General features: G+C 43.9%; 1 protein-coding gene across 6 annotated transcripts in view; it reads right to left on the bottom strand.

Moving 5' to 3' along the window:
• The window catches only part of LOC147603427 (sucrose nonfermenting 4-like protein), a 103,080-nt gene that overhangs the window by 33,107 nt on the left and 46,427 nt on the right, over nt 1-23,546 (bottom strand). For all 6 annotated transcript variants that reach the window (XM_086796896.1, XM_086796894.1, XM_086796895.1 and 3 more), the window contains exon 7: nt 18,140-18,259. In XM_086796896.1, the coding sequence (XP_086653022.1) occupies nt 18,140-18,259 (120 nt within the window). The remainder of the gene's footprint in view (nt 1-18,139; nt 18,260-23,546) is intronic.

Below are 23,546 nucleotides of genomic sequence, written 5' to 3'. Positions count from 1 at the left end.
CGCATCATTATCTTGGCCCTTCCCTCTCCAGATGGGATGCATGACAAAGACTGTAGCATGCAAAGGAGAATGCATCATATCCCATCGTCCAAAACAAAGTTCCTTCACGACATTGAGCTTCACAGGATCCACACATGTCATGTTCTCTATCTTCTCTACCATCATGCGATCTGTCAACTCATCGATCGAACCCATGGTAGCCCCTTCTCTGTCAGCCAAACGAAAGATCTTCAATATTGGTTTACATAGTTTCACAATCATCCTTGCTCAAGATGATAGATACAACATCCTCAGCCTTCTTTGTGCGTGATGACTTCCATGAGCACCATTCTGGGGTCACAACCAGACTTCTCAACCCACTGTACACCCTCTCTCATCCAACAAGTTTGCAAGCATTATGAATGTGTATGCAAACGAAAGATCTTCAATATTGGTTTACATAGTTTCACAATCATCCTTGCATCTGACCAAAAACTAATGCTCAAGATGATAGATACAACATCCTCAGCCTTCTTTGTGCGTGATGACTTCCATGAGCACCATTCTAGTGTCACAACCAGACTTCTCAACCCATTGTACACCCTCTCATCCAACAAGTTTGCATGCATTATGAATGTGTATGCAAATCTGGTGGTCGAAGGCTTTAGCAACTCCTTTGCACTATGCTTTCGATACATGGCCAGGCTGTTTGCTTTCTTGTGATAAAGCTTAAATTTTTTAGTCCTTGGTCCAAGACATGGGCAACCCAATCCAACTATGCAATGTCTTCAAAAAGTAGATCCAAGCAAAGGCATGTGCATCTAGTGTAAAAGATGGAAGGCCATTCTTGCTCTATCAATTGACCTACACGCACACAATTTGCCGCATTGTCTATGCAAACTTGGACGACATTTGATGGCCCTACATCCAAGATGGCCTCTTTCAAGACCTCAAAAATATATTCCCCTGACCTATATTGACCACTCGTATCAATGGACTTGAGAAAGATAGTGCCATGGATTGAAGAGGCCATAATGTTGATGATGGGTCTTCTTCTATTATCTGACAAGCCATCACATACAATAGTGCATCCATACTTTAAACATTTCTCTCGCACTGCTAATAAAATAGTTTCAATGCACTTGACCTCATCAGTCAATTCCCTTGTACGCAAGTGATAATAAGAAGGGGGCCTGTAGCTAGCACCCACTTGCCCAATTGCCCTTATCATTTCTAAAAAGTAGGGACTCTTGATTTTCCAATGAGGAATGTCCTCTGCATAACCAGCGCACAGCCTTATTTGTATCCTTTCGGGCTTGTAGGTGCCATGCCTTTGTCAACGCCCCTTGGGTTTTTGAGGTTTTTTCCTCTTCCTTGAAAAACCCTCTTGTGATGTTGATCCCATAGCAGAACATCCGGTTGCTGCCCCACTTAGTGCCTTCCACACCAATACCAATGATAGCACCATATACATCATCACCACCCAAATCAGCAACCTCTGCATCAATGTTAACCTCTGGCCCATACGCTGAAACACGTGCATGAAGTCTTCTACATATGTCTTTTACATTTTTTCAATATTCTGGAATCTGAAATATTTCAGATTTTAGAATTTCAGACTTGTGTGTGTGTGTGAACTTTGAAGAGCACTCAGAGCCTAGACCAAAACGTGTACAGTACAGTCACCAGTGTACACTGTGGTTACTAGTAAGTTGTAACTAAAGAGTTAAGAAAGGCCAAGAGGGCCACTGCCGCCAGTGTGTGTGTGTGTGTGTGTGTGTGTGAGAGAGAGAGAGATGTATAGTGACTAGTCTACGACTCTACAGTGAAAGAGGGAAACTAGAAAGAAAATCGATAGAGGGAAAAAAGACCAAAAGCGAAACCTGTGCTGCAACGTGTTTTTAACTTTGGATGTTGGATGTCATATGTCACGTGTGCCCCTTCTCAATTTCAAAACAGGCTGGGCCCTGGCCACTGGCCTGCAGAAAGCTTTAGCTAACTTCAAAAGGATTGCACTTTGCTGAAGCGAACTTCAAAACATCAAGTCGGCGGCCAGCCTCCTCTCACGACTCCCCACAACTAGTACCTTTTTTGCAAATTGCCACATCACATTATTTCCCAAAAAGGGTCACGTATGTTTCAACCATACCATTCGTGTCATTACCAAACGTTTGCTTGAGAAAACATACGCGTATGTTACAAACTATGGTATCTGGTGCTGAGTTAAGACTTGTTGGTCCCGCATCTACAACTAGCACGTCAGGGATCCACTGTTGGAACGAGTGATTGTGGTTCCAATGGAAGTGCACCGCCTGCACCTATTCCTTCCACACAAGAACTCAGATGGGATGCTAAAGATGCGCTCATCCCTTGATTGCTCTCTCATGTAAACGGCAAGTCATACCTTGTATTGGTTCATGTACTTCTTCTAAAAGTGCATGGGATATACTTGCCTCTTTATATCAGATCCACAATGAAGTTCGTGCAGCTTATCTCCAAAAAAAACTTGACTTGAAGTATATGACTGAGGTTGATTCTATTCTATGGATGGATTTCTCACCCGTGTTAAGGATCTGCAAGAGCAATTAATCAACATTGATGTGATAATATCTGACAATTTACTTGTCTCTACGATTCTCAATGGTTTGATTGAATCCTATCAAGGATTTGCTACCACTCTTTGCCTCTTGACGAAGAGAAATACAGATTTGTACACATGATTTGGTAGCTCTTTTGTTTACAGAAGAGCAATCTCGTTCCAACCGGAACAACATGATTGCTACAGATCAGACTTTTACTGCCTCCTATCATGGCAAAGGAAAACCTGGGGCTGGTTCTAGTGCTAAACCTAAGGGCAAAGAACAAGCCCATTCAGATCCTCCTAAGTCTAAAGAGGAGAAGACTGAGAAGAAGAAGAGATGCAACTATTGTCGAAAACCTGGTCATGTAATTGAGGAATGCAAGAAGCATAAAGAGTCTGAGAAAAAGAAGCAGCAAGGTCTTACTACAACTATAGGTGACAGTGCTAAGGAAGCAAATTTTGCACATGATGGCTACTCCTTAACAGTTACATGCAATGATTTGTCCGCCTCTTGTTTGTCATTGTCGGATGCTAATTGGTATTTTGATTCAGGTTCTACAAAGCACATCACTTCGTACAAGAAGTTGTTTGCTACTTTGATAGATGCACCATTAGGTGGTACAGTTGTGTGCTAATAATGCATCATATGCCATTAAAGGCATTGGAAATGTGGAGTTGACGTCATGTAGTGGCCAAAACAAGATCAACAAGTTCAGCACCTATACCAAATAATGGCAGCAGTGTATCGAAGACATCTGGGTGTCATGTGCACAGTGTGTATCTACTGTGTGCTACACGCACACCAGACTAGCTTCGAGGTTTGGGAAAGCTTGGAGCTAGGCAGGCTGATTGGCAAGTTGGGCTAGGGATAGACTAACGGGCGGGCGCCCAAGTGTGGACGCCCGATGACCAGCCACGAGCCTATAAAAGGGTGGCCAAGGTTAGTCATTAGTTCATAGAGTCTCGCGTGTCTTTGTGAGAGCTCTATGGTCAAGAGCCTGGATCTAGTGCAGACATGCACTTGCTTTATGCAACCGAGGCCGGCAGCAATCTCGAGGCCCGCGAGGGTAGCTTCGTGGCGGTATGGGACGTCACGAGGTAGAGATTGGTCGGTACGCCCATCTAGTTAGCTGAGCTCGTGGCTCGGTGGGGATAGCCAAGACTAGTGGACTTGCCCACGGTTGTCAAGGTTGGAGGTGAGTCAAGCCGGCACCCCCTTCACGTTTGTTTGGTTCGTTTGTAGGTTTCGAGTCTTGTATTAGGAGCGTTCTACGAGGTGATCCTATGGGGATTTGATAGTGGTATCAGAGCCAAGCTTTTCTCTCATCTTGCCCTCTTCAAGATGTCGACCAAAGAATCGGAGATGGAACCCATTCCTGAACGTGAAGACCTGCCGGCTACGGAAGCCACCGATGGCGATCTTGTAGGCATATGCTCACTTATGGTAGTGCTATGTGTGAACAGGGCTTAACCAAGGGCACTTTTTCCCATGTGGTTTTTCCCCTTGGACATCAAGTGTGAAAGGACACATATAATATTTTGTAGTTCTATATTATATGGATGTGGCACACATGCAAGGGTTGACTTGCATTTTGTGGATACCACACTTTTGGCTCTCTCTCTCTCTCTCATTTCTGTGTGTGAGCTTCTCTACCCTGCACCTAACCCTAATGTGCAGGTTTGTGTGTGTGAGTGTGTGAGTCCAACACCCAACATTTGGTATCAGAGCAGGGAGCTGGGAGCTGGCCTTGGAAATCTGCTGCTGGAAAAATTTCTGCGAAATTCCGTCCGCAGGCTGCAAAATTCCGTCGCCTGCGTTTTTTCGTCCGTCGGATTTCGTCGCCGCTGTGTTTCCGTCCGTCGGAGCTCAGCCGTCCGGCCACCAGTTTCGGGCGGCACTAGTGGGGAGCCCACCACCTCCGCCCAGCCTCGCGGACGGCACCGCCCTGAAGCCGGCGACCCACCACCAGCACCGCCCAGCTCCGTCAGCGCTACAGCTGCCGTCAATAGCCGCCGTAGTCCCGTCAGTCGACGGTCAGCACAGGCCCGTCGCCCCTCCGTTCCATCGACGCCTGCAGATCAACCACCGGACGTCCCGTCTCCGTCACAGTCGTCGCCCTGCGCTCCGTCGAAGCAGCCGCCGGCAGACGACTCCGTCGCTCCTGCCCGTCTCCGTTCAGGCCGACTGTGCTCCGTCTTGAACCGCCGCCCACGTCGTCGCCTCTTCGCTCCACGCACCAGTGCTCGCCTTGCTCTGACAGCCCGCCTTCGCCTGCCCGAATCCTACGCATCCGTATGCTGTTAGCGTCGCTCTTCCTGCCCGGCTCCAGCGCCTAGCGCGTAAAGACTCCAGTCGCCTCTGCTGTTCGCACCAGCCTTAACGAGCTGCAGGCGGGTGTTTGCTCGCTCGACACCTGCAGCTGGGCCCCGTCACCATCAACGCCGTGCTGATCGCCCGACGCCTAAGCGCCGTGCTGTTTCCACCGTTCTGCCTGCACAACACCTGCACACCTCCCACTCGCTCGACTACTCAACATTCCGCCTGCTCGACTCAACATTCTGCCTGCTCGCCACCTGCAACGACTACGACTTCCTCCATCGTCAAGTTCTTTTTCAAGTTGTCTGCTCCAAGCCTGCTGCCCTTGCCTGGAGGTATTTTTCTGTACAAATTTCTAGGTCAAATACAAAATCTGCAGCCATTGCAGGGCAGGTCATATGCCGATTTTGCAGACAATAAATACTGTGCAATCAGATTGAAAAGAAAACTGCAGATAAAATTTGGCGGTTTTTGAAATTGAGGTCAAAATCAGCAAATTGAACCTCTCTTATTTGCAGAAATTTGGGGGTTTTCAAAATTGAGGTCAAAATTGGCAAATTGGAGCTCTTACATTTGCAGAAATTTGGGGCTTTTGTGAAAATTGGCCAATTAGATGCACATTGAAGCGATTGGAGTGCATACAAATTGGGGATTTTCTGATTGGAGCATGTAATTGGGCATTACAGCTGCGATTTGTCGCGTATGTATACACATTGAGTGCAATTGGTCAATTTGGTGTAGGTTTACACTTACTTTGGTTTGCAGGCATACATTTGCACAGGACATTTGGTTGCCTGGCAGTGCACATTGTGCTTGGTTTGCTTGCAGATATATTTTGTTGACATGGCACAGAATGCTACAGATGTATTTGGTGTGCTCACCCAGGAGGACAAGCTAGATGGATCTAACTACTCCCTCTGGAGTTTTATGATCCGTAATTTGCTGGTAGCCAAAGGGCTTTGGGGCATCGTGTGTGGTGATGACACACGCCCACATACCATTCAGCCAGCCACGCCTCAAAGGGAAGGTGCTCAAAGAGCTCCTGATGTAGATCCTGCTCCCACACAAGAGCAGAAGAGATGGGACTCTAGAGATGCACAGGCCATGTCATTGATAGCCCTTTCAGTGAAAAGGACTATTATTCCGCACATTCGTTCATGCAAGACATCGAAGCTTCCATGGGACACATTGGAAGCAATGTATCAGGTACGCAACGAGGCAAGAGTTGCCTACTTGAAGAGGCAATTGGATCTTCTTTCTATGGATGAGGGTGACTCCATGGCAGATCATCTCACCAAAGTGAAAGATTTGCAGGAACAATTGCTCAACATTGATGAGGTTATCCCAGACAGACAGATGGTCACCAACACTCTTCATTCTTTACCGCCTTCCTACTTGGGCTTTCACACCTCTCTCAACCTCTCGATGAGAGGAGGTGGTGATCCCGTCACTTTTGAAGAGCTCGTGGGTTTACTCTTGCAGGAAGAGCAAACAAGAGCAAACATATCGAGCAACCGTGGTGGAGAAAAGGCATTTACAGCCAAGGATAAGGGTAAAGCAAAGAGCTTTAAGCATGGGGGACAACAGTCTAGCAAGGCTGGTCATGGACAGCCCTCTTCTAGTGGTGAAAAGTCTGACAAAGGGGATGCAAACAAGCCCAAAAAGAAGGGCAAATGTCACTACTGCCATAAGCTTGGACACTACATCAGTGAATGTAGGAAGCGGATTGCAAAAGAGAAAAAGAAAGAAGCAGGCAATGCAGTAGCAGACTCTTCGGATGACAAAGCAAAGCAATCAACTAATGTAATCCAGGAAGAGTACACTTTTTTGGTCACATGCACTAGTGACACACCAAGTGCTTCGAACACTGATATGTCTTGCATTGCATCTGACAGACAGAATGCATCATGGTATTTTGATAGTGGTGCTTCGAGCCACATCACTTCATGCAAAGATGTATTTCAGCACTTGGTTTATGCTTCAAATGGCCGCACTGTATCATGTGCAGATCATACCACATATCCAGTAAAGGGAATTGGTAATGTCATACTTATTGCAGCCAATGGTGCCAATATATGTATGAAAAATGTATTGTATGTTCCAGGGATAAAGAAAAATCTGCTCTCCGTCTCAGCCATAAACGACCAAGGTTTAAAGGTTGAATTTGAAGATGGGAAGTGTTTGGTAAAAGACCCATCAAAGGGTTATGAAATAGTTACTTCTGGAACACGATACAAAGGCTTGTATAAGCTGGATAGCTATGACAAGCGCACTTATGATGCAAATACAGTGGCTGCCCACACTCCTGCTATGCATGATGCAGAGCTATGGCATGCTCGTTTTGGGCATGTAAATTTTCAGAGTTTGATGCTTTTGCAGAAGCATCATATGGTTGATAATATGCCGCCTCTTGAGTCTCCGCCAAGACATGTATGTGAGGGGTGTATTTTGGGAAAGATGCATCGGAAACCATTCCCCAAAGATGGAGCTGTTAGAGCTGAAAGTAAATTACAGCTCATACATAGTGATGTATGTGGTTCAATGCGGACACCATCCATAGGGGGGCATCTTTACTTCGTCACATTCATTCATGACTACTCCAGGTTTGCTTGGGCTTACCCTTTGAAAGCGAAAGAAGATGTGTTTACATGCTTTCGACACTTTGTAGCAATGGCTGAAAATATGTGTGCATGTAAAGTCCAAACACTTCGCTCAGATAGAGGTGGAGAATACATGTCAAATGCTTCAAGGATTATATGCTTCAAAAGGGCATCAAACACCAATGTACTGTGCCTTATACACCGCAGCAGAATGGTGTAGCTGAGAGGAAAAATAGATCTCTCATGGAGATGGCAAGATGCATGGTGAAAGCACAAAAGTTGCCTCACAAATTCTGGATGGAAGCTATAATGTGTGCAACTCATGTGTTGAACAGAAAAGCTTTGAAAACCATAACACCATTTGAGGCTTGGTATAGCCGAAAGCCAACAGTGGATTATATGCGTACATTTGGGTGTTTGGCATATGCACATGTGCCAGAACAACTCCGAACAAAGCTTGATGACAAAGCAATTAAATGCATTTTTGTGGGCTACAGCAATGAAAGCAAAGGATACCGTCTTTATAATCCAACTACACGAAGGATTTTTGTGAGTAGAGATGTGGTATTTGCTGAAAATTCAGAACAGCCATTGGTAAGCTTGTATAAAAGCAATGATACAGGCTTACAGGACATGTTTGGACTTTTACCCATTGCAATTAGGGGGGATTCAGATCAGCCAGCCCCTACACAAGAAAATCCACATGTAGAACATGTGGAACAGCCAGCCATTCAGCCCCCTGCTGTGGAAGAAGTGGAAGATCTTGTCAGGGAAGAGCAAACAGCCATAGACACAGCCAAGTCAGTGCCAAGATGGTTGCTGAAAACTTTGCAAGAAAGCAAACTTGCAGCTCCACTCACAGGTAGAACAAGGGCTAGTTCCAGCCATGCTTTGAACGTACATCGTGGAGAGTCTGCATTCGCAATGGGTGGTCTCTTTGATTCAGAAGAGCCTTCTTCTTATGAAGAAGCACATGAGAATGAGCATTGGTTGCAAGCTATGCAAGCTGAAATTTCTTTTATCATGAAGAATAGTACATGGGATCTTGTGGAATTGCCTAAAGGCAAGCATGTAATTGGCACAAAGTGGGTGTACAAACTCAAAAGAAAGTCTGATGGTACTATTGACAGGTACAAAGCAAGACTTGTGGCTAAAGGCTACTCCCAGAAAAAGGGAATAGATTATGAAGAGACTTTTGCTCCTACTTCGAGAATGACCACAATAAGATCTGTGATTGCATTGGCTGCCCATAAAGGATGGAAAGTGCATCAGTTGGATATCAAAACTGCATTCTTGAATGGGGATTTACAGGAGGAAGTATATGTAAATCAGCCCATTGGTTTTGTAGTTCCTGGTGAGGAACATAAAGTATGCAGGTTGCACAAAGCATTGTATGGGTTAAAGCAAGCTCCAAGAGCTTGGTATGATAAGATACATGCTCATCTAACCAGCCAAGGTTATGAGAATAGTCCAGCTGAAAGCACATTGTATGTGAAGAAAACCGATGCCGATATTCTCATAGTCATCTTGTATGTAGATGACATGCTCATTACAGATACAAGCAAAGCACAAATTTCAGATTTCAAAGCTGATTTGAAAGCTGAATTTGATATGTCAGATTTGGGGCCTTTACACTACTATCTCGGCATACAGTTTATGCATACAGGTGATGGCATTGTTATGCAGCAAACTAAGTACATAAAAAGTTTGCTAAAAAGGTTTCACATGGATGAATGTAAGCCCATTTCTACTCCGGTAGAACCACGTGTACGGCTTACTATGCATGATAATGGAGAGCCTTTTGAGGCCGGCCTTTATAGCCAGGCAGTGGGATGCCTCATTTACTTGTGTAACACGAGGCCAGACATATCTTTTGGGGTGTCTTTGTTGAGCAAATTCATGCACAGCCCAGGCACAAAGCATTGGCAAGCAGTCAAACGCATTTTTCGATATCTTAAGGGTACCCTGGATCTTGGTTTGTTCTATCCCAGGGGGGGCAGCTTGCAGCTTTATGCATACAGTGATTCAGATTGGGCTGGTGATTACGATACCAGGCAATCCACCAGTGGGAATTGTTTTTTTCTTGGCAGCTCATGCATATCTTGGTTGAGTAAAAAGCAACCCACTGTTGCTACATCTACTTGTGAGGCTGAGTACAGGGCAGTCTTTACAGCTACAGTAGATTGTGTATGGTTGAGGAGATTATTGGCTGATCTTCGTGAGTGTCAGCAGACACCCACCACCATTCTCACTGATAGCCAGAGTGCTATGGCCGTGGCACGAAATCCAGTATTTCATGCACGTACCAAGCACATAGAGATTCATTATCACTATGTCAGAGAGAGGATACATGCAGGGGAGATCAGTTTATCTTATTGCCCTACACAGGATAATGTTGCAGATCTATTCACAAAGGCTTTACCTCGAGAAAAGTTTGAAGATTTTCGCAAAGCTTTGGGCTTACTCTCATACAGAGAGTGATCTGCTACCTTGTACAGGTTCACACTTCCACTGCAGGGGGGATTTGTAGGCATATGCTCACTTATGGTAGTGCTATGTGTGAACAGGGCTTAACCAAGGGCACTTTTTCCCATGTGGTTTTTCCCCTTGGACATCAAGTGTGAAAGGACACATATAATATTTTGTAGTTCTATATTATATGGATGTGGCACACATGCAAGGGTTGACTTGCATTTTGTGGATACCACACTTTTGGCTCTCTCTCTCTCTCTCTCATTTCTGTGTGTGAGCTTCTCTACCCTGCACCTAACCCTAATGTGCAGGTTTGTGTGTGTGAGTGTGTGAGTCCAACACCCAACAGATCTTTTCGACGATTTTGTTTCAAATCTGATTTCCAAGAGTTTAAAGTTACTTTCGAAGCTTCTTTGCGAGAACGTCAAGCCCAAGTCGCCACGCGAATGCAAGCTTTACAGAACTCCATCTCTTTATTGACCACTACCCTATCTACTCTCTCGGATATAGATACCTTGGCATCTGCTTTAGACCCACACATTACTCCGAAACAATTTGGGAGCGAGCAAAAGCAGCATACCAAGGAGATTGTGGACACTTGGCTACATAAGTGGAAAGTCCATTTCCAGTTTCATTCATATGATGATAGGAAAAAGATCCAGTTAGCAATAGGTTTTCTCTCAGGCAAAGCTTTGCTTTGGTAAAAAGAACTCAACCCTAAACCAACGACTTGGGCACAATTCGAAGAAGTCTTCAAGAAAGAATTCCTCAAGAAAGAGGATGACTATGATATTGTTGCCCAATTTGCTACTTTGACCATGACCTCGCAAAACCTCACTTATGAGGTCTATCGCAAGAAATTTAGGGACTTGCAGATGAAAGCTACGAAAATGGATTCCACCACTCTTTTGGATTTCTTCGTAGCCGGTTTACTCGGCTCGTACCGTTTACAGGTTAAAAACAACAAATGCAAAACTTTGGACGAGGCCATTCATTCCGCTCGTATCTATGATGATACAATGGTCTCTTCCAAGTCTAAACCCGTGACCGAGCAGAGAAATAAGCACAAAAGGAAGTTCTCCGCACCGATAGCTAGCATGATAGAAGGAAAGTCTTCGGACCAACCTTCGAAGAATTCTACTTCGACCCCAGCAAAGAAAAAACGTCTCCTTAAGGCTTTGAAGCTCAAGAAGGAGGGACGTTGCTTCATCTGCGAAGAAAAAGGACATATGCGTAACGAGTGCCCGAAGCAAAAGGGTGCAAAGACCAATGCAGGACCCAAGCCAAAGGCAGCTAACCAGTTGTCTTTGACAGGTACGTCAGTTACTGTACTTTCTCGCCCTAGTTCATGTTCTGATTGTCTATTCAACTCTAAAGTTTTTGGCATGCATGATCTTCTCCAAGTTTATGGAGAAGTGAATGGCCATAGAATCCACATTCTTCTAGACCCTAGCAGCTCACACAATTTTGTTAATTACAAACTTGTGCAGAAATTGGGTCTTGACACAACACCTAGCGATCATACCTATGAAGTACGCCTACCTGTGGGTCGACAAGTATGGGATCGAAAGGTGGAGATGCTACCGATCCGGATTCAGGACTACGAAGATACTCTGGAATGCTATATTATGCATCTAGAGCATGTAGACTTGTTATTAGGGATTGAGTGGTTTAAGACTCTTCAAGTCTAGATAGATTGGTCTAGTCATACTTTTTCTTTTGAACATAGGAACACCCGGTATAGTATCTTATATGATTGTATACATCCCTCTCAGGGACCTCTTGTAAATACAGTTGATTTTGGAAATATAATGGATTCTTCTTTGTATAATGATTTCCATTGTGTCTTGATTCCACTTTCTTCATTTCTCATACCTACTATGGATGTTAATCAATTAAGTGTGTTTGAAAGCAACAAATTAAAGAAGATACTTGACTTGTTTCAAGATGTATTTCCTAAGGAACTGCCATCAGGCTTACCACCCGAAAGGACAGTAGATCATCGTATTGACCTGGTCCCTGGTGCTCACCCTATTAGTATTTTACCTTACAGGATGAGCCAAGCCGAGGAAGATGAGTTGACCAAGCAACTCGAAGATTATTTAATGATGGGCCAGATCCGTCCAAGTAAATCATCTTGGGGTGCACCTGTGTTACTCAGGAGAAAGAAGGACAACACCTGGAGAATATGTATAGATTACAACATATTGAACAAGCTGACAATTAAGAACCGTTATCCTCTCCCTAGATCGGATGACCTGATTGACCCGTTAATTGAAGCGTAGTATTTTAAAAAGATAGATTTACGTACTGGCTATCACCACATACGTATTCATGAAAGGCATGTCGAAAGGTTGCCTTTCGGACTAGGTATGGCTATTACGAGTTTCTCGTATTACCTTTTGGGTTAACCAATGCTCTAGCCACTTTCCAGCAAATGATGAACGATCTTTTTCGTGAACATTTGGAAAAATTTGTGGTTGTGTTCCTAGATGATATTTTAATATATAGTCGTACTCTTGAGGATCACGTTAGACACCTCACGATTCTCTTAACTATTTTAAGACAGAATCGACTGTATACTAAATTAAGTAAATGTGAGTTTTTATAACAGACATCATTTACTTGGGACACAAGATCACTAGAGATGGATTGAGCATTGACTATGACCGAGTTCAGAAGGTTCTAGCATGGCCTATACCGTAGACTGTGAAACAACTTCGTTCTTTTCTCGGTTTTATTCTTTTTATTCAAAAATCGATGTGAGAGTACTCTCAGCTCACACTACCAATGACCGACTTGTTGAAAGGTCGTGGACGTAAGTCGAGTCAACCTGTCACTTGGAATAACAATCTGGATATGGCCTTCAGACTTTTGAAAGATAAAGTCAAGGAAGCACCTATAAGCAATTACCTGATCCTAGTCGGCCTTATGTTCTTGAAACCGATGCCACTGACTATGCAATCGGGGCTGCTCTATTTTAAGATGGTAGACCTGTTACTTTTGAGAGTAAAAAGCTGGACGACACTCAATTTCGTTGGCCAACCCTTGAGAAGGAGCTTTATACTGTCATTCACGCTCTCAAGGTTTGGAGACATTATTTATATGGCTCCAAGTTTGTGGTATTGACTGATCATCAGTCAATCAAGTATGTGTGTGATGCCGATGATTTGAGAGGAAGGAAAGCTCGATGGGCTGAATTAATGCAACATTTTGATTTTGAGATTCGTTATCGAAAGCGGTCCATGAATAGTGTCGCACATGCGCTTAGTCGAATTAGAGAGGTGAATACTTTGTCGTTCACCGAGATTTCTATTGACTTATTTCAATCATTGAGAGGGCTTTGCAAGACTGATAGTTATTTTGGTCCATTTTGGTAGAAGATCCAGGACGTGAGCTCATTGATTCACCAAGACTCAATGACTGAGCAACCTCCCATTCAAGCTGCAGGAGGTCAGTGGTGGATGATTCGGAATGGTTTACTATTCCGTAATGACAAAATTTGTGTACCACAGATCTTGGACATTAGGTCCAAGATTCTTAAGGAGTGTCACGATGCCCCTTCTGCAGGACACCCTAGGGTACACAAGACATTGTCGTTAGTTAAACTCACTTTTTATTGGCCAAAGATGAAAGAGTACGTAGAAGATTATATTCTCAAGTGTCAAGTTTGTCAAGCAAATAAAGCTGAACGCTTTAGAGAAGCTGGGCTGTTGCATCCTTTGTAAATCCCAGGTAATAAATGGAAAAGTATTTCCATGGATTTTATTACTGGATTGCCAAGAACACGTCAAGGCCACGATTCTATTTGGGTTGTGGTGGATCGCTTGACAAAAATGGCTAGATTTTTACCAAGACGGAAGACCATTACAGCTACGCAACTAGCACGGCAGTTTATCGAGCAATTGTTTAGACTGTACAGGTTACCGCAAGACATAGTCAGTGATAGGGACTTAGTTTAAAAGTGACTTTTGGAGACTTGTTTTTGAGAAGTTGGAAACAACTTTGAATTTAGGTTCCTCATATCATCCTCAATCTGATGGCTAGACTGAAAGAGTGAATCAGATTTTGGAGGATATGCTTCGCGCATATGTCTCCAAAAGATAAGAGTTCATAAGAGAATTATCTTCCTATGTTAAAATTTGCATATAATAGTACTAAGCATACAAGTACAGCTTTTAGTCCTTTCATGCTTATGTATGGTTTTCAACCTAGATCACTTGTTACAGTGGGATTTTCAAGACTTCAGCATGATGCAACACGTAATTTTTTGCAAGATATGCAAGAAATGTTACAAGTTGCAAAGGAATCTATTAGAAGTGCTCAAGACAGAGATCAATTTTATTCTAATAGACATCGTTTACCCAGAGAGTTCTCTAAAGGAACAATGGTGTATTTGCGAGTTCCGAAAGATTCCGAGACTTTACGGACAGGTCGATCTCCGAAATTATCCCTAGATACTGTGGACCATTTCGTATTACACGACGGATTGGTTCAGTCGCATATGAATTGGATTTGCCTTCTCATGTGAAAGTTCATCCTGTATTTCATGTCAGTAGACTTAAGAAAGTACTGGGTGGAACAGACCAGTTAGTTACTTCTCAAGAAATCATAGATGTCGAGGACATGACATTTGTTCCACACGAACTTGAAAAGATTCTTGGATTTCGTGAAGGACGATTGCATAAGACTCTTATCACAGAATACAGGATCAAGTGGAAGGATCGTGTTGAGGAGGACGCTACATGGGAGACACACTACTAGTGAATACATGGTATGTAGGTTGATGTTGAGGAGCTCAAGCGTGGCAAACAACAGCATGCCAAGGAGAGCGACATAGTATGTGATGAGCAAGAGATATAAAGACAACTTCACAGAGAGCTCGAGGAGAACACGAGTCACTTGAGCTTAGTCTAGAGCTCTCACGGTCACTTTCCTAACTGCTTCAGATTAGCATAGTGGTTCTTCCACCTCTAAAGACGCCAGGGTGTATACTTGTGCTACACATTTGAGAGGGAGAGCCGCCAGAGCGATCGATAGAGGCGATCCATAGCACCAGATGCAGACTCTTCCAAAGGAGAGACCTGGACCCTCTACCATTGTTGAGGAGATATCGGGTATTTATGTACCAGGTGATGTGGTGGAGCGAAAGAACGCTGTATGAGTTTAATGGGAATCTCCTTACATATGGAGACTACTCATCTTAGCATATCAGCATTTATTTCAATAGTGATCACTGACTAGTCACATATTCAACTTGTAGCTACTAGTAACTAGCCTTGTACTTATGATCAAACACGTATGACGTCATATTATTTTGTGCCAGCCATATGGCTACTGGCGTTTGTACTAAGATTTCAGATTCAACACACTTCATGTTGTATGCTCGCAGCTCATTTGACATTTATAAGGCATAGATGTTTGAATTTCAATTGTTTTTTGCACAGCTTTGTGTACCAATGTTGTTAAATTATGAATTGTTTATAATATATATGTTTTATTATATATGCATTATTTAAAAAAAGTGAACGTACTTAAACTTATCTCGATGCGTACTTTGCATACTCCTATGCTTACCGTACCGTAGAATACCGCACCGTACACAACCACTATGGTAGCAAGACGGGCAGCAGGCGCAAGCAGCAGACACAGTCAAGTAGCAATCTTGTACACATTCAACTATTGTTTCTGTTCCGCTGCTCTCTTCTCTTTCTATCTCTAAAAACCCTAGCACATAGGCACAAGCGCTCTACACGGAAAGAGGAAGTTTTCCGGGTTGCCCAAGAGATTCCAAGACCAGAAGTGGCACAAGAGTGTTTCACCTAGTAAGGAGTACAGACCGGTGGAATATCCCGAAAAGGTGCTAATGTCAATAACAATAGAGTCAAAACAAGCAAGGGAATCTCTCTCAAAGGACACATGCCAAAGATCATAGCTATCCCAATCGTTTGAGGTCATCCAGTCCCAGTTCTTGATTCTCTTACCGAGGGGATTGATGAGAGTTCGATTCGAGAGGAGAGTACCATGTCCAATATTTCCAATAGAGCTAGCAGAGCTAGGGCCGCAATCATTTGTGACAGGTGTGATCCTTAAGTTTCTAACGTACAAGTGGCACGAGGCCATCATTGAGGAGTGACAGATTCCAATGGGAGTGCAGATTCCAATGAGAGTGCAGCAAAGTTGCATCACGTGCCCCAGTGCGCCAAGTTTAGCACAAGGGGATGTCACGTGCATGTGTTGAGCAGCCTGCAGGATACGCAAGGGCATGGATCTCCTTTGAAGCAACCTTTTAGGCAAGATCCAAGGGCGAGTGTGGACCAATTGGGGCAGTTTAGACAGCCCAATACGTACCTGGAGGTGCCCAAGACATGCACAAGTTGGATATAGTATGAACATTGTTTAATGACCTTTTGAATCATATTTTTGGGTCGGAAAAGTGCTGATTGGCCAGCACATCAGATGCCTATCTAGACGCAGATTTTGGTCATTTAGACATGGATTCACAGAAGAGGAACAAAGTCTCTAGTGCCCGATTCCCTTGGCTACAATCAAGGCTACCTGTATCTTCATAATCCAGATTCAACAAAAGTAACCTTATGTCTGCATATAGAGTCTTGCACATCATGCATGATTTAGATCCAAGTTTAGATCAGAGATTCCATTGTATATAACCATTCATGCAATGTACAGAGTTTTAAAGAGAGGTACCGACATGAGTCTCAGATCTGCTCGACACCAAGATCCATATAATCGGAAGGATGAAGAATTTCAAGTCCAAGTCAGATGGGCACGGGAAGACATGAGTCTCTCCGAAGCTTGTGCGGAGGAGGAGGAGGCTACAAGTGTTGCAGCAGTTCCCATAACTGGTAAAGGCACTATTGGAAGCAGAGCCAAAGAGCATGGAGAAAAGCTTCCCATTGTAGATAGGACTATAAGAGAAGCTCAAGGACATGGAGCAAAGTTGCACCATGTGCCCATGTTTTTCTGGAGGGAATGTCACGTGCACATGGACATGGTCTTCTGTGCAGCCACCTATCGGGCAGGATCAAAGCAGCAGGTTCACCCTGAGGCAGATCAGAGCACAGCAAGGCCAATGTTCGTGCGTACCCCATGTGACATGGTAACAGAGCAAAGGTTCTTTCTGAGATAGGCCGGATTTGAAGATGACTGTCACATCCACAAGGAACAGTGGGAACAGTAGTATCTCTTGGGATCAATGGTCAAGGAAGAGTCCTACAACAAAGAATACCATAGGACTGTGCAATCAAATGAAGGGTGGAGAAAGTTTTCCCGGCACCACTAGGGAACAAGTAAACATCACCATTGATCCCCCAGATGGAGTAGATGTTGCAGATAGACAAGGAAAATGCAGATGTTGCAGTTCATGCAGTTAATGCAGTTTTTCCCTCAATATTTGTGCAACAATTTGGAAAGGAGAATTTTCCAAGGAGTACTAACCTTGTTGACTGGTTACTCAGAAGCAAGCAGACTTCTGCATCAACAAGCAAAACACGAGGGGATGTCGTATGCATGCCACACATGGGTGCCACGTGGACACAATTTACAATAGCAATATGTTGCCCTCATACCAGACCCAAGTGACAAAATGGGTGCTCAGGCGGTTGTAGGTGATGAGATGGAGGAGCCTCCACCATTCCACCATACTCGCAGTGCAGCCAAGCAGTTCCTGAGGGAGTGGCGCTCCAACTCCCATGATGCCAATGGTAGCCAGGCAAGCCCCCACTACAAGACCTCTATCAGCAATCGGCCACAGGAAGTAGGAGATCTTGCAGGGGGTGAAACTGCAATCATAACTCCCCAAGGATAAGGCCTATCAAGCCACTGCAAGAGAGGGTATGGCCTCACTAATGGGGCTGAATTTGATGCCCAAGGTGGACCAAGTAGGCAAAACAGGGGCAGCCCATAAGCGCAGGGTGCTGTGGATCTCTCCAAGTTCACTGCCCTAAAACCCATTATAGTCGAGCCAAGGGCCGCTTCATTCAAATCCAGTCACCAAGAGGAGTCCACAGGCAAATATAAGCTGCCAGCCAGCTCTAGCTTATACAATCCAGAGACCATTCCAAATCAACCCAAAGGTTACCAACTGTTTCATGAACTAAGAAATGGTCCGTTGTACTTGGTCATAATGTAATACAGCATGGGCCAAAAAAACTAGAAAGTAGCACTCACATAATATAGTGGGTGTCTTCTTTGCATATTATCTGTGAGCCTGATTTTCTCTTCTTTCCAAGCAGCAATGGTATGGGTTTCCAATTCCTCCTCTGACAAAATTGCCCTCTGGCTTCCAATCTGTGGAAGAGAATAAAAGCACCATCATGTATTGTAATATTAATGGCAAATAAGAGTTTTAAGCATGTGTTCCAAGACATACATGAATAAAATAAATGCTTCAACATGGGCAGATTACTATTACAAACTACAGTAAGTTAGACATGAAAAGTCTTTCACAATAACCATTCAAAAGTATCAAAGAAAATCCTTTGAAAGGGTGTTGTTGTTAATACTATGACAAGGCTTAGGGCGCTCCTAGTGACTTTGCTCAATTGATGTGTTTTCATTATCTTAGAGCACTACAAGTTGTCTCATATGTCTCAAGAACTTTTGCTGCTTATGAGTTGAACCTGGCATATTGTCCTATATCCTTGTTTGTGGTATGGTTGTGAGTTTGTGTCATGGTTGTGAGTACGATGTCAAAACATGTACATTCCCTCAATTGTTGTGTACAAAACAAGGTCAGAGTAGTCAAGTTGCTTCCCACGAACAAGTTTGGGTCAAGTGAGATGGCCATACATAGACAAATTACAAGAGCTGGTCTCAGTGATTAGAGATGGAATGGGACTAAATCTGAGTGATAGAAATCAAAGCCAAATAAAAGATTGAAGTGCCAGGTAGTATTACTAGTAGAATAAGTATTCATCTGTAGCAATGATTTGTTACATGGAATAATTTAACTATAGGCTTAAAGTTAGGACCACACATACCTGGAACCCTCCTAAAAGAAAGCATGCATCAAAACTGTTCCCTTCACAGGTGCCACATGATCACTTATGTGAGAATTTTTGTGCTTGATTACTTTAATGTGCATTTTACTAAGGTTTACAGGGATAAATATATCATCGCCACCTACTAGTACTTCACTAACTGCTTGCGCCACGCTTTGATGATCACCGGCTTACTTCCCTACTGCTCCATGCAGCCCTCTTTCTTGCCATACTGCCTCCTTGCTGTCCTTACATGTCCATATAGCCATGAACCGGCTGTTTCAACCTGCAGCACATCTTCATACACAGCACCGGTTCCCCATCTGCTCCCCATGTTGCTATACAATACTGTGGTGCCATCCGTACTGTACCTTACTCCTCATGTCATATGTATTAAACTGTACCCTGTTCTAACTCTCCTCCTGCCATACCAGTCCAGTACCAGCTATACCAATTGTTGCGCCAATTCTGCTCCACGTTGAATAGGCTGTACCAGCTATACCCTCTGATGTACCAGCCGTTGTACCCTATGCTCTACTGGCTGATGTGGATGATGGATTTGCTGAGGATCGACCTTTAGGCAAGTACTGAATAATGTATCTGCAGTGGCAGTGTATATGCATTTAAGGTCTCTGTTTGGGAAGATGAGTATCCACACAAGAAGTGGGTTTTCATGTGTTTAATATTATGGGCATTGGATTATAACCAAATTGTATATGGTTCATTTATGGACATTGTACTCGGATAATCTAGCTGTCCTCGAGAGGGAAACCCCCAAAGCTTGTACAAGAATTAAATTCTCATTGGTAATAGAGAATTCCAAAAAAAGGAAGAGGGGGAGGGTTGTTGTCAGCCCATTCCCACCCGGTGTGGTGTCCCTAAGCATATCTCTATTTTCAACATTGTGGATGTATTAACTACCGCAATGTTAAGTTATTATGTGGATTGTGGTAATTTTAGTCATAGCTATGTTTAATGTTATTACCCATTGATGGTGGGTACGAAAAGAGTGTGTAAGGCCCAACTCCCTTGGGCAAGCCTCCTGCTTCAGTTATAGATTCGACCTCTGGTGAACTCTCCACAGTAAACTTGGCTGCTCACCAATACCTTCTCCTCGAGATCTTGATGCTAGCTAGAGCTACAACCTCATAGGCCCTTAGTTTGATGTAATGCTACTTTTATCTTATCAAGATATAGTCATGGATTTGTGTGGTTGACCATACGTGTGCTTCTTTCATTCGCTGTCACAAGTAGCCTAATCCAATATTTGGTATACCGTATCAAAGCGAGGTTCCCCTGGCTTCCTGTAGGCTTCAACAATCACTTCTGGCATTTTAGGTTTTGCAGATTTTCTAGTGTTTGTTGCTGTTGGGATCATGTTGTTTTAGGATTGCTGTCCCGTTTTAGGGTTTTTGCATTTAAAGTTTTGCCATATTTAAGGGCTTTTGTGTTTTAGGGTGTTTGCCCTACATTAGGGTTTCTGCACTTTTAGGGTTGCTGCCATGTTAGCACAGCTCAATGCAAATGCACACTTATGGTAGTACTACGTGTGAACGGGACCTAACAAAGGGCGCTATTTCCCATGTGGTTTTTTCCCTTGGATATCCAAGGTGAAAGGACACTCTATGTATTGCTTTGTACATTCATATTATTTATGGATGTGATATACATGGAAGAAGAGAGAGATAGGGAGCAAGAGAAAGAGACAGTCCATCTCTATGTGGCTGTCAGCTGAAACCCTAACTCTCTACTCTCTGTGGCTGTGACTTTCCAACATTTGGTATCAAAGCTTGTCTCTCCTAGAGCTACCCATTGAACTGCTCGCCTTCGAGTTGCTGCTTTCCGACTGTGCTGCAGATTTCCAGCCCATCTTCGCACCACCCTCTGCCCCTTTCTGCTGGCTGACTGGGCGGCACTAGTGCGAGGAGAGCCACTGCCACCCAGCCACCAGATGCTGCTTGCTTCTCAGTGGAAGGCGCTCAGCCCACTCTTCCCCTTACGTGGCAAGAGCTCATTTTTCCTGTGCGTTCCTCATTAATGCCCGGCTCGTTGCCCACACTGGCCGCTGCACCCAACCAAGCCGCCTTGTGCCTAAAATAACTCGCCGACCTGAACGCCTACGGCTGTCATCCAGCCTGCCCACGCCATCCAGCTGCCCACTCTCGCCCAGCTGCTCTGTCCACCAGGGTGCCACCGACTATACGAGAGGTCACCTTGGGGGTTTTCCCCAAAATCCACAGGTCTGCATCATTTTGAGCCTATTTGAATCTCTGAAATTTTTGGGGCTTCCAACTTGTGGAAGTACAACATAACATTGCAGAGCACACAAATTTTGGAGCTTTACTGAAATTCGTGCAATTCAGAACAAATTGGGGCCAAAATTGTATGCAAAATTTGGGGCTTTTCTGTTTGGAGCATGTATCAGGGTTATGAGCTGAGATTTGACACAACTTCATGGATTTTACGTTTGAAAAGGCCAAAAAGGGCAATACTTACCACCTGTTCACACGCCACAACTCCTCGTCAGCAGACAGCACACCCACGGTACACTGGGGGCGTCCTCGTCCAGTGTACTGGCACGTCATAGCAGGCAAACACACGAAAACAAGTTATGCGAAAACAAGTTTATGTATACAAACATAAATGCATGTGCACATGTAATGGACGAAATCTCACTTTCATGAAACTTGTACAAGGATTTCTTTTCCGGCACAAAATTGACGCAACAGAGATGTGAATTCCCGGTTTTCCTATGGAGTGACAGTCCCATAGGGAAAACACACATCTTGGCATGGCCCTTCCTATGGAGTGGCAATCCCATAGACAAGGTCGGCACAAATATCAGTCCTACCATGGAGTGACAATCCCATGGATAAGACGCAATCCTGGTCATACACGGGTGGCAACAAACAAGCTCCCGTCCATGTTATCAAATAAAGCTCTCCAAAAGAGGCTCGTAGTTCTGGGATGTCTATCCCCAATAATGGACTTAGGCATACCATTATGCTTGAAGATGTGAGTAAGAAAAAGCTTCACCATATGATCAACTTTAATGGTTTTCTTGAGGGGCAAAAAGTGAGCTTGCTTGCTAAACCTATCAACTATGGTCCAAATAGTATCATTCCCATACTGAGATCTAGGAAAATCCATAATGAAGTCCATAGTCATGCTTTCCCATGGCTGCAAGGGAATAGCCAATGGCTGAAGCAAACCTGGAGGCTTTTGCCTATCAAATTTCACCTTTTGGCAAATAATACATGCGCATACATATGCCTCAATGTCTTTACGCATGCTTCGCCAAAAGAAATATCTTTCTATCATGCGTATCGTAGGTAAAATACCTCTATGACCAGCATAAGGTGGAGCATGGCATTCTTCCATAACCTTTGGACGCATATACATAAAGGTGATCTTGTTGGTTTTATATTCTTTGCAGGGCTCAAGCCTTTGATGCCAAGGCTTGCCAAGTAATACATCACATCCATTGAGTGGAGCAATCAAGAAATGCTCATGATCCAAATAACCCTGTAAAAGAATGCACAACTTTCCAATAAGAGAAGTAACCTGCACCTCTTTGCCAACAAAAGCTGCCTCTGCTTCAATTTGGGATTCCATGTCCCCAATCTCTATGCCCAAGGCGGCTGCCATCTGTGCAAAGATGAAATTATCTGTTGCACAATCATCAAACATGAATAAGGCGGACTAATCCTTGATTTGTCCACAAGCTTTGCATACCACTCTCTCTTTGCCATCATGCTCAGTGGTACCCTGCACATCGGGTATGGCATGCACATTTGCCTTTGGTGGCTTGTCTTTATGCTTTTGTTTGCGGGTAGGGCATTGCCTAAACATGTGCTCTTTACTACCACAAGAAAAGCATTTCCCCTCTTTGGTATATTTCTCCCTTTGCTCGAGGGTCAAGCCAAACTTGTTCTTCTTTGGTACAATGTCTTTGGATTGGATTCTTTCAGCTTTACCACTCTTTTGGGCTTCCCGAAAGCTCTTTTTAGGTGGCTGTCCACCTTTTTGCAGGTTTGGGACAGCCCTCTCTTTGCCCTTAGAATCTCCCTGATCCTGCTTAATTTTAAGCACCAATTTCTCCGTAGCAAGAGTAGATGCTATGAGCTGCTGAAGAGTGTGTTTCGGGTGCAATTCAATGCCCGAACGATAAGCTGGTTGCAATCCAGAGCAAAACTTCCTCTTCCTTTCATCTTCGGAGAGTTGCATAAAGGGAGTTACCTCAAGCAACACTTTCCAAAACTTATTAACATACTGCTGCACACTTTCATTGTCTTTTTGCTCAAGTCTATCCCACTGTTGGGTGAGAGTTTGCTCCGCATTAGGAGGCAAAAATTGGACATAAAATCTGTCCTTAACTCTTTCCAAGTGCAAATGGGATCTTTGGTGGTCTTTTCAGTGATCCACCAATGGGCAGCTGTCCCCTTCAAGAACATGCTTGCATGACGAATTTTGGACTTCTCAGTGAAGTCCTCATCACTAAAAGCAATGTCAAACTGTGCCACAAAAGCTAGCACCTTAGAGGCATCATAATCTCCATGAAAGGCATCAAATTTCACGGACTTGTCCCCTGCCTT

Source organism: Cibotium barometz, chromosome 64 (genome assembly GCF_041138505.1).
Source record: "Cibotium barometz isolate CiBa-2024 chromosome 64, ASM4113850v1, whole genome shotgun sequence".
Taxonomy (NCBI): Eukaryota; Viridiplantae; Streptophyta; class Polypodiopsida; order Cyatheales; family Cibotiaceae; genus Cibotium; species Cibotium barometz.
This window is presented reverse-complemented; position numbering and strand designations above follow the sequence as displayed.